General features: G+C 38.7%; 1 protein-coding gene across 4 annotated transcripts in view; it reads left to right on the top strand.

The window, feature by feature from the left end:
• The window catches only part of lrmda.L (leucine rich melanocyte differentiation associated L homeolog), a 991,211-nt gene that overhangs the window by 582,312 nt on the left and 396,544 nt on the right, over nucleotides 1–12,355 (top strand). For all 4 annotated transcript variants that reach the window (XM_041568595.1, XM_041568596.1, XM_041568594.1 and 1 more), the window contains one exon: nucleotides 9,545–9,671. In XM_041568595.1, coding sequence (XP_041424529.1) covers nucleotides 9,545–9,671 — 127 coding nt within the window. The remainder of the gene's footprint in view (nucleotides 1–9,544; nucleotides 9,672–12,355) is intronic.

Here is a 12,355-nt window from a genome sequence, read left to right as displayed (position 1 = left end):
AGGCCTTAACATTGCAGATGCTACTGCCTCCCACCACACGGAAATATATTTGTACTGCTGGTTAGCATCGGGAATAAGGCATGTTCCAACAAGTTATGCTACCCAGTTAATGTTTTTAAAGATACTTTTTTCCCTATTCTTTACTAACAAATTTGAAGGCACTTCAATGTTTATAGAATGTTTGTATAATAACTCTATCCGAATGTCACCCAGATATAGCAAAGTACAGAAGGGCATTAACAGTCAGGTGGGTCACCCCAAAGCGGTTGCCAATAGCCTAAGACGTACATATGAAATGTATGTCACTTAATGTACGGGGCTTAAACTCTCCATACAAAAGATCTAAACTCTGGAATGAAGCTCAAATTTAAAAACCAGATCTAATCTGACTGCAAGAGATGCATTTTAGAAAGCGTGACCCAATACAACTCCGCAACTCTAAATACTCAGTTATAAGAGTACCTTTCGAACTAATGAAAACTGCTGGAGTTGCCATCTTAGCTAAAAATTATCTTGGTCTGGTGCTTACAGATGAATGTTGTGACCCAAATAACCCAGCCCTTATTGTAGTAGGCTGTTTAAAAAAATGTAACGTATACTTTTTTAAATGTGCATGTACCGAATGAAGGTCAAATTTCCTTTCTACATAAGGTTTTCTCCAAACGGAGTCAAATGAAACAAGGTTTACTCTTAATGGGAGGAGACTTCAACCTTCCCCCAGATCCAACCATAGATACCACTAAGCATGCATACCTAACACAAACCTCTAGGGGGAAATTTACTAAAGGGTGAAGTGGCTAACGCTGGCGAAAATTCGGCAGCATGACATCATTTCGGCACTTCACCGATTTAACGGTAGCTGGTGTAAATTCGCTGGCGTAATTTCGCCAAGGAGATAGACTCTGGTGCAACTTCTCACTCTAACACCATGTGAATTTTCGGTCTGGCGAAAGAGCGTTACTACGCAAATTCACTATGTTTTTGATTTTACTGACACCTCTATTGCCAGACTTGCCTTCGCCACCTCAGAACAGGCGAAGTGCAATAGAGTAGATAGGAAATCTTAAAAAAAAAACTGGCGTATTTTCTTATTTAAAGGGTGATAGACTGAAAAAGATTGTACTTTTTTTTTGGGGTACCCTCCTTCTCCCCTACATTTGCTAACATATGGCACCTAATCTATACTGTGGGAACATGTGTAGGACATTATATCAACTTTATATCATTTTATTAAGGTTCCCTGGCCTTGTGTAGTGTAATGTATTTGCTGCAGCATATACGTCCATTGTACTTTAACTGAACACCGTATGCTAATTAGCCAACACTAGCGTAACTTCGAACTGCTGAGCGTAATTTGCCAGCGTTCGGTACCCTGTGTGCAACTTCGGATCTTCGTGAATTAACATTGTCCAGGCAAATTTACGCCTGACGAAGTGTTGCGATGTGCGTGAAGCCAGCGCTTACTTAGTGAATTCGCCGGTTAGTGAATTTGCCCCCTAGAGTGTATTACAAAAGAAAAATAGCAAATGCCACTAAGCTCAGAAATATTTTCCATATAGAAGGCCTCTATGATATATAATTGACAGCTCTCACAGCCCTTAAAGGAATAGTTCAGTGTGAAAATAAAAACTGTGTAAATAGATAGGCTATGCAAAATAAAAAATGATTCTAATATAGTTAGTTAGCCAAAAATGTAATGTATAAAGGCTGGAGTGACTGGATGTCTAATAAAACAGCCAGAATCCAACTTCCTGCTAGGGATGTAGCGAACTGTTCGCCGGCGAACTAGTTCGCGCGAACTTCGACTGTTCGCGTCCGCCGAATGTTCGCGAACGTCGCGCGACGTTCGCCAATATGTGTTCGCGTTCGATTCGAACAAAAATCGTTCAACCATTCGACCATTCGATTCCTTCGACCGCTAAAATCGAAGGATTTTCGTTCGAATCGAACGATCAAAGCCATTCGATTGAATGAAATCATTCGATCGAATGGTTTCGATCGTTCGATTCGAACGAAAATCCTTCGATCGAACGATTAAAATCCTTCGATCGTTCGAATCGAACGATTTTGCGGATGTTCGAAGTTCGCGAACTGTTCGCGAACTGTTCGCATTTTTGCCGGTGTTCGCGAACGGCGTTCGCGAACACATAAACGGCAGTTCGCTACATCCCTACTTCCTGCTTTTCAGCTCTATAACTCTGAGTTAGTCAGCGACTTGAAGGGGGGCCACATGGTACGTTTCTGTTCAGTGAGTTTGTAATTGAACCTCAGCATTCAGCTCAGATTCAAAAGCAACAGATATGACCCATGTGGCCCCCCCTCAAGTCTCTGATTGGTTACTGCCTGGTAACCAGGGTAACCAGTCAGTGTAAACCAAGAGAGCTGAAAAGCAGGAAGTAGTGTTATGACATGTTATACATCAAATCGCTCCAGCCTTTATACATTACATTTTTGCCTAACTAACTATATTAGAAACATTTTTTATTTTGCACAGCCTATCAATTTACCTCATTTTTATTTGTACACTGAACAATTCCTTTAACAAAAAAAAATCCCACAGGACAAAGGGTGAGTCAAATGCAAGACCTTAGAGACCAATTGAGAACAATAGACATGGCCAAATGTGAAACTGCCCTTAAATCTTTGGAACATTACTATAAAGGCAACAGACTACTTAGCCAAACAGGTTAAAAAACAAAGAGCCAAATCCTCAATAGTCCAGCTCACACACCGTGATACAACTCTCTACAACCCTAAAGATATAGCCAATACATTAGCAGACTATTATACCAATCTTTACAACCTTAAAGAAAAAGACATTATACCTCAGCCCTCTACAGAGGCTATTGAACAACACCCTAAACCTTCCCAACCTGTCTGTCAAACAACAAGAACAGCTGAATGCACCCCTTTCCCTAATAGAAATACAGGAAGCAATTAAGGCTGTACCCTCACACAAAGTGCCCGGCCCAAATGGATTCTCTAATGTCTATTACAGAGAATTTACAAGACAATTAGTACCCCATCTCCTCCGTACTAAGAAGTACAGGAAAAGGAGACATTGCCACCAGAGATGCTGACAGTGATTATCTCCACCATCTCAAAACCAGGAAAGGCTCCAGAGCTGGTCCAGAACTACAGGCCAATAGCCCTCCTAAATATGGATGTAAAGATATATGCCAAACTGTTAGCCACTTGGCTTCAACAAGTTCTGCCATCCCTAGTAAACCCAGATCAGGTTGGCTTTATTAGGCAGGATTCAGCCACCACTAGATCTATGATTGATATTGTTCATATAGCACAAAATATACACACTCCACTGTTGTTACTGTCCTTAGACACAGAAAAGGGTTTTGACCAGGATTGGTAGAAGAAACAATGAAGCACTTCAATTTGGGAACCCAATTTACTAAAGCAACCTTAGCTTTGTATTCAAACCCAGAAGCACAAGTGAGTGCGGCAGGGTTCTTATCCCACACATTTGCCCTCACAAATGGAACAAGACAGGGCTGCCCAGCAGTACAAGATTAGAGACCAGATTATTTTAACTTATTAGGCATAAAACTCACCAAAACAATACATACCCTGTATAAACACAACCATTGTACCCTAACAACGACCCTAAACAGAGAGATATTGCATTACAAGCTGACCTATATATCATGGTTAGGACGAGTAGCAATTGTCAAAATGTTACTTTTGCCCAAGATTCTGTACATGCTATGAACAATTCCTATACTTCCCCCAGAATTTTTTTTTCTGTCTATACAGAGGTTGGTGTTGGACTTTATATAGGATGGTCAAAGGAAATGGATCACTTTATATAGACCAAGACTCTCTGGGGGCTTGGGAGTACCAAATCTCAAGAAATATCATAAGCCAATTATATTAGAAGTGGTACTATACTTGACAATAACTAAGACTGATAAACACTGGGTAGACATTGAGAAACAGGCTTTACTCCCAATGGATATAGAAGCGCTCATATGGTCTCAAAAAGTCATTAATCCACACAAAAGCAACCTAACTTTATAAACAATCAAGGACCTAATCACAATCTGGAGGAAAGCCAGTAAACACCATGTCACCCAACACCAGAACAAATGCCAAGCACCCTGGTCTCGGCTCGTGCTTCACCTGTAGTGTGACCGCCTTTGGCCTCGGGAGGAGCCCTCAGCTACTTGGATGTCACCAGGACTTAAACGAGAGGTGCAAGGCAAGAGGTTCTGGATAGGCAGAGGGGCACGACTGTTAGCGAGAGTCTTTGGGCAGAAGGTCGTAGTACAAGGCGTTAGGCAATAGAGTAGTGAGATCAGGCTGGGTCGAGGCAGGCAGAGAATAAGTGAAGTCAGGCAGGCAAGGGTCAAACCAGGAAGTCAATCAGAGGGTTAAGCAGAATCGGAGTCGGTAAACAGGCAAGGGTCAGGATACAGAGAGTAGAATTGTCAAAGCCAGGCAGGGGTCACAACAGGAATCAAAACAGGTTCAAACTGATTTAGCTTAAAACTCAGAAGCACCAGGAACAAACTCCTATAACGGGCACTGAAAAAAAAGAAACTGTCACTTTAAATACATTTAATTTTCGCGCCCTTGCGCAATGGCGTCAACACGCCAGCGCACATGCGCCTATAAAAATGACTCATGGCGCGCGCGCACCCTAGGAACCCAGTGCAGAGGAAGAGGCAGCGCTGCACGGCGGGCGTCCCCGCCTGGAGTGAGGCGGGCGTCCCCGTCTGGAGTGAGGCGGGCGTCCCCACCGACCCCCACGAACCCCACCAGGGTAAGTTTTTGTCACACACAATAGCGTTGCTACACATATTTCCACCAGACTTTAAAACATAGAAGCATTTATACTACACCATATGTTATTTGTGGTCAGAGCCCTAATAGCCAGAGTGAATCAATAACAGCCCCAACAGTAACTCAGGTACTCAAAGAAGCACAATATAACATGAAAATGGAGGAGCTTATGGATAATGCCATCAAACTGAAAACAAAAAATACAGCCTTATGGAGATTGTGGAGATGAACACAAGTATTAGAAATGTGCAGAAAATGCTGCCAAGGCATGGAGCACATAACAGTGTAACACAAACTAACTGAATTGGGTCAACATAGAATTAAATGATGCAACAAGTCATAAAAGAAGATTATAGACAGATGATAGATGATAATGTACACTGCCACGCCAGAAGTGACTTCATTTCAACTCTAAAGATGCTAGATGCAGCTTCTACCCAATTCACATTTTGGAGCATCAGGCACAATCGTTTCTGGTATAATTCATGCAGTGTTGGACTGGGATGTCAGGGGCCCACCAGAAAACGTTAGACCTTGGGCCCACTTTTCAAATTATTATTGCTCCACTCCTCACTCAACCTCTTTATTCTCCTAGTCTTTTATATCTACTTACTATATTCTGCATAGTATGTTCCCCCATAAAGAAATAGGGAATGACCATGAAATAGGCCAAATGATTAGAAGCAAGAGGGCCCACTGACACCTGGGCCCACTGGGAGTTTTCCTGGTATCCCGGTGGGCCAGTCAACACTGAATTCATGTACTCTGGTATACATGAAAAACTGCATGGTTTGGGAAAAAAGTATTCTGAGTATTCTGCTATACGGAAAAATTATATTGCATTCTTGAATCACACAGCCCATTGTAAGTGATGTATGTTGTAAGTAGGTCATTAAATTGTATGAGCCAGCCTCTTTATTAAAGAGGCAAGCATGCAAATCATTGAAAAAAATTCACTGTATGGTGTAAAGGATATTGTCTCTTGCTAGAGTGCATGGTACTTAATATTATCACAAATAGTGATGGGCGAATTTGCGGCGAATTCCCGTGATTCGCCGCTGGCGAATAAATTCACTAAACTGCGTCAAAAAAATGGACGCCGTTTCACAAATTTTTCGCCGTTTCACGAATTTCACGGGAAATTTGCAAATTTAATGCGAAATGGGACAAATTCGCCCATGACTAATCACAAACTATTTTACAACTTTTAATTCTAAAAAAGAGCAAATTAAAACTTGCATGTATGATTATGATTATTGGTCTGTGTACAGTCCATTACATTACACATTGGTACAGTCCGTTACATTACACATTGCATCAGTAGGTCTCACAGGACAATTCTCCCTCCCGCTTCTTGTTTGCTAATGAGGCCAAAGTATAAGCCAACAGCAGTGATGTTTTGAAATTAGTGATGACAGGGAGCTTGATCATAATTATCTTAACAAGGATAGGGTTAATTACAGTGGAAATTTAAAGCTCTTTCTTTCTTGTGTCAGTAAGATCTGAATTTGTTGTGATGGTTTGTCATTGCCACAGTGATTTTGGTAGCGTCACTGGAGATCTCTCAGCAGGAGAGGGAATGGGGGTCTGCTTGAGAGAATTTGATTCAAATGCAATTAAGATAATACACTTGGACAAGTGCAGTGAAGAGTGGTGTGGCCCCATGGTGCTTGAACCTGTAAGCAAATCTGGTGGTTTCATGTTAAATTTGTATTGCTTTGCAGTGTGCCTCTCTCCTTCTATTTGGAAAATGGTTCATGGAGGATGTAAACTGCATATGCAATCCATTGTGTAATAATTGCCAACTTATCCCCAACCTTACTTGTTTACTATGTCTTTACATAAAACTGTACAGTAGCATTATTAATATTACCTCCTTTTTCTATCAGGAGATTAATTTACAGTGTGAATAAGAGCACAGCATGATCCTGACATGAAAACAACAATTAACAGCCAACCCCCTGAGAACAGTGACATAGTAAAAGAAAAACTAGTAGTGATGCAAGGTCAAAAGACTATACATACTGTATTAAGACAGGTGTAACAAGATGATTGCCTTCATTTTCACACTCCATCTCTTAACTTCTTATAGTATTTCACTCAAGTGATGTTTTGTACTAAACTGGATCTTGTTAAGTAACAAATGTGTATGCAAGTTTTTGAATATAATTATAATATGGTTCTACAGTTGTACAGCACAATTCTTACCGTGTGTTACTGTGCAGTGCTTAGCACCCTGTTTGTATTAATTGTGTTTTATAAAAGTGCGCAGCACTGTGTATAAAATAGTTCTATAAAAATAAATGTGCATACATACTACAGATGTTATGTCTTTCAGGTCTCCTTGAAATAATTTATATAGTATATTATTATCATGCTTTATTGAAATAGCACCAGTAATTTACACAGTTATAGTATTATATAAATACATTTCTGTTGGTTATACTTCATAAGGCTTTGCTGAACCAAGTGGCAGTCATCAGAATTGCTTTGTATTACATGGCATAACTACCTAAGTGTTTTTTGTGGACCTTCCTTTTAAGTCTTTCAGATGTCTGAGTGATTTATGCTGTGCCTTCATACTGTGTGAACATGTGTTATTGACTGGACATGATTCACTACTTACCCCAAAGGACCTTGCGAGGACAGACTATCACAGACAGAGGGTAAATGTTTAGTGCAAACATATTGTTTGCAAATAAGAATGGTTTAAACATACATTAAAAAGTTCTCTCCAATATCTGCATATGACTTTTTTTTAATTTCTTTGGAACAAGCCAGAAAAGGGTGGCTGATATTTACTTAGGCATGAATGATGGATGGCATACTGTATAAAATGTGTGCCCAGGGAATGAAGGTGAATTGTGACAGCCTTATTTATCATGGGAATGGAAGTTTGGTCCATGCAAGACTAGGTGCCTGTAGATGCCAGGCACTGACAAATACATCTTCCTGACTAGAGACCAAGGCATGGGAGAATTTTATTTAAACTTACTGACCCTTACTGCAGTTAGTTCGTTTTTTTGCTGATGCTGGGATGAATAAGGGTTCCCTTGTGAGATTACAGTGCCTACACACATGCACACACATTAGTAGTATGCCAAAACGCAGGCGTCAAGTCGGATGCGACGGAAAACAAGGTAAGCAACAGCAACGTCGGATGGTGTCACATCGCTCGTCCGACGCCACACGACTGTCGGATATTGCGTCTGCATCCAACAGTCATGCCATGTCGGATGAACGCTGCGACACCACCAACCGACATTTGTATTTCTTAACTTGTTTTCCTTCGCATCCGACTGGAAGCCTGTGTTTATGCGCAGCACGTCGCATCTGCCGAAAAGGCATGGAGTACATCCATGTAGTTTTACCCTTATTCCTCAGGTACAATTACTAAGTGTATTGTAATGATCAATGTGCCATTTTTCTAAGCATAGCTCTCTTACATGAAAATACAAAATGGATCCACAGTAGCAGTGGTATATTAAGAATGACCACCACATTAATAACACCCTGTCAACAGCAGCACTGATGTTGGAAACAGGCTGTTGGAATTAGAGCTATGTGACATACTGTGCAGAGTAACAAAAGGGATTTAGTCATTCAGTGTAGGTGCTATGAAAGGCATGTCAGAATGCTTATCTAATAATACCTTGTAAACATGGCTTATGACTGCTAACAAACCCACAGGGTTCCAACAAAAAACAAATAAATGCAATTTCAAATAACCACTATACTTTTTCCAGATAACTGATCTTTTCATTACCGTAATTTGGATATTTATCTCTTAAGTCTACTAGAAAATCATTTAAACATTAAATAAAACCAATAGGCTGGGGTTGCTTCCAAAAAGGATTCATTATATCTTAATTTGGATCAAGTACAAGGTACTGTTTTATTATTACAGAGAAAAATTTTTGATTGTTTGGATAAAATGGAGCCTATGGGAGATGGATTTTATCTAATTTTTTAATTAAAGAAAGCTTGGCAAAACTCCCATCCACAATTTGACCCTATTAATCATTAAAATAACCTGAAAAATTGGATTGCAGAAATCGCTCAATTTTGTTTGGGGGTTATTGATTATCTGATTTTTCAGAAAATCAGGTTAAACCCAGTGCAGACCATGATATCTTCATATTGGGATAGGAACATGTACCATTACTGTACCTCGACAGGTTTGAGATGCCAGGTTTTCAGATTCAGGCTTTTTGAAGTATCGGGGTATAATAAATCTTGACCAGAAAAAAAAATCGAGTTTTGTTAAAAATCCCCTTTATGTTAACAGTAAATATAACAGAACCAACAAATAACCAGTTTTGTTTATACCATCTTAATGCTCAAGCAGTAAGCACGTTTTTATAAATAAGAAAAAATATTGAATTGCTTGGAATTTTTTCAGGTCAATATATGATAATTATGTCCCTCTGGCTACATCAGTGGAAAATATATTTGTTTATTTTCACAGTCAAAGGATTAAATAAAATTCTACCTATAGGAGGATGATGGATGCAGTAGGCTTACTGCTATTAGCAAGGTGTTATGACAAAGCAAATTTCTGAATAAAAGAAAATCAGTTGTTGCATATTCAGGAGAGGTGACATTTTCTAGTGAATAGGTCACAAATAGTACCAAAATCCCCTAGCTGTACATGTGAAGTTTTAAATATAAGTTTATTCACTGTTTTCATATAATCTACTTGAGTGCATTTCACGATCATGATTTTTTTCTTTACACAATGCAGAACCCTGGATGGACTTGATGGCTTCAGCTGCTTGGAAGAACTAATACTGGACAACAATCAACTTGATGATCGTTTCGCTTTCCCACCGCTGCCAAAACTTCACACATTAACTTTAAATAAAAACCACATATCCTTATGTTCTAAAGCTATCAGGTGAATTTATGAGTGCCTTGCAGTGCTGGGGTCCTAGGTTTGATCAGAGCCAGAGCAAGGCTTTACCTGTGTTTGTATGTATTTTCTCCAGGTAATTCAGTTTCCTACACACTCTTACACAACATACTGATAGGTTAATTGGCTGCTGATGAAACTGACCATAGTATGGGGTTGTTCATGCTGGAGAAGGGGCGCTTAAGGGGTGATATGATAACTATGTATATCTCTCTAATGCTTTATTTACCAGTAGATCTTTCCATCTGTCGCAAGGTCATCCATTCCGATTAGAAGAAAAGAGGTTCTGCCTAAATATTCGGAAGGGGTTTTTTACAGTGAGAGCTGTGAAAATGTGGAATTCTCTCCCTGAATCAGTTGTACAGGCTGATACATTAGATAGCTTTAAAAAGGGATTGGATGGCTTTTTAGCAAGTTAGGGAATACAGGGTTATGGAAGATAGATCATAGTATAAGTTGATCCAGGGACTAGACATTTTGGAGTCGGGAAGGAATTCTTTCCCCCTCTGAGGCAAATTGGAGAGGCTTCAAATGGGTTTTTTCCTTTCTCTGGAGTCTGGATCAACTAGTGATAGAGTAAGTGCATGCAACAATTCTATTTGTCTTTGATCAACAAATTAAAATTGGGATGGGGTTTATACATTAATCTATTTTATGGCTTCGGTTTGGTTACTTTATTTAGGAGGACGCCAAATCTCAGTACCAGGGTTTAGTGGAGCAGCAGTGTTACCTTAGGACTCATTAATTAATAAAAGATGTAACAACCCTTTACTTTTTTTGAATTTTCACCTACTTTGGGAAATGTATGGGGGATACAGGTTTGGGGTTCGTCATGTTATCCAGAAAGCTCTGAATTATGCTAAGTCCATCTCACATAGACTGCATTTTAATCAAATAATTTACATTTTTAACTAACTAAGATATAATTAATTCTTATTGGAGGCAAAACAATCCTATTCGGTTTAATTCATGTTTTAATGATTTTTTTACTAGATTTAGAATATAAAGATCAAAATTATGCCCATTATCTGGAAAACTCAGGTTCCAATAATTCTGGATAACAGGTCCCATACATGTACCTTATAACTGCATGATATGAATGTAACTGAAAGACATAAACAGTCTGACCCAATCAATTTGCCACTGGCTTGTAGGGCTCTTTGGGCAGCTTTCACATGTAAACTTAAAAAAACAATTGATAAATTTAGGATTTTGTGTGTGTTAGTATTTGAGGATAAACACATAAATCCTTTTGTGTATTTAGTAAAAGTAGTATTTGATGGTATTTTTACAATCCCCAACATTGTTATTTGTAGTGGTGAAAGTTTGACAGGATACAAGATAGCAAGCAGATCTGTAACTATCGATTATAGGCAGCATTTTAGCTTTTGGGACATTTAAGCAATAATGTAATAATGTAAATGTAATGTTCTATATTCATAGATTATTTACTGTAGCTTAAATTAAATAATGAGAGCTTGTATTTGGGATTTGTTATACATGCAATTTTCAGTGCTTTTTTAAAATGTTTATTAATTTTAGCCAGGATAAGGCCAAACTGGGCTGATTCTCTGGGTAACTTATAAACACAGATTGAGAAACAGCCAATCCCATTTGCTAGGTGATTCTTTGTCTGCACTAACAGACACTATGGGGCAGATTTATCAAGGGTCGAATTTCGAAGTTGAAAATACTTCGCAATTCGGCCATCGAATTGAATTACTTCGAATATCGAAGTCGAAGTTTTTTTTCATCGAATTAGGCAATTTGCGGTCGAAGTAAAATCGTTCGATCAAACGATTCGAAGGATTTCAGCGAACGGTCAAATAATTTTTCTTCGACTGCAAAAAACTTAGAAAACTGCTCTAGAAGGTCCCCATAGGCTAACATAGCACTTCGGTAGATTTAATTTGGCGAAGTAATGAAGTCAACGTTTTTTTTAAAGAGACAGTACTTCAATTATCGAATGGTCAAATATTCAAACTATTTTACTTCAAATCAAAGTCGAATTCGTAGTATCGTATTCGATGGTCGAAGTATCCAAAAAATTACTTAGAATTCAAATTTTTTTACTTTGAAAATTTCCTCGAATTCACTTCGACCCTTGATAAATCTGCCCCTACATATGTGCAAATAAATGGAGTGCATTTTGACAAGAAAATGTTCATTCATGTGTTTTTGCACCTAAACTTGTTCCATGAGTCTGCACAATGGCTGATACAGTGTCTGTTAGTATAAAATAAACTCAACATGTTTATAAAACTCAAATGTTAGCTTATTTCTTAAAAATATGTATATAAAAAAAGGTTTTTATACTTTTAGCTCTCAATAAATAACAATCTGCTGAATGTGCTTTATGAAGAGTTTTGATTGGCTAATTTAAAGAAATACAGCTTAATGCAATAAAAAGTACAAAGTTGACCAGGTCTAGTCAACCATTACAACCTATGTTTGACCAGTAAATACAGCAGCTAATCAATAGTGCACTCTGCTGATTGGTTGCTATGGTTATCTAGACCAGTATCAAGCTTTGCACCTTTTGTTACATTACTCTTATAGGTCATCACAATTATTAGGCTGCTGAACGTCTGGAATGGTACAGCATAAATATGCCTGCAGCAAAATATTTGTGGGCATCCAAAC

Source organism: Xenopus laevis, chromosome 7L (assembly GCF_017654675.1).
Source record: "Xenopus laevis strain J_2021 chromosome 7L, Xenopus_laevis_v10.1, whole genome shotgun sequence".
Classification (NCBI taxonomy): domain Eukaryota; kingdom Metazoa; phylum Chordata; class Amphibia; order Anura; family Pipidae; genus Xenopus; species Xenopus laevis.
The sequence above is the reverse complement of the archived record's forward strand: the minus strand, read 5'-3'. Positions and strand labels throughout refer to the sequence as shown.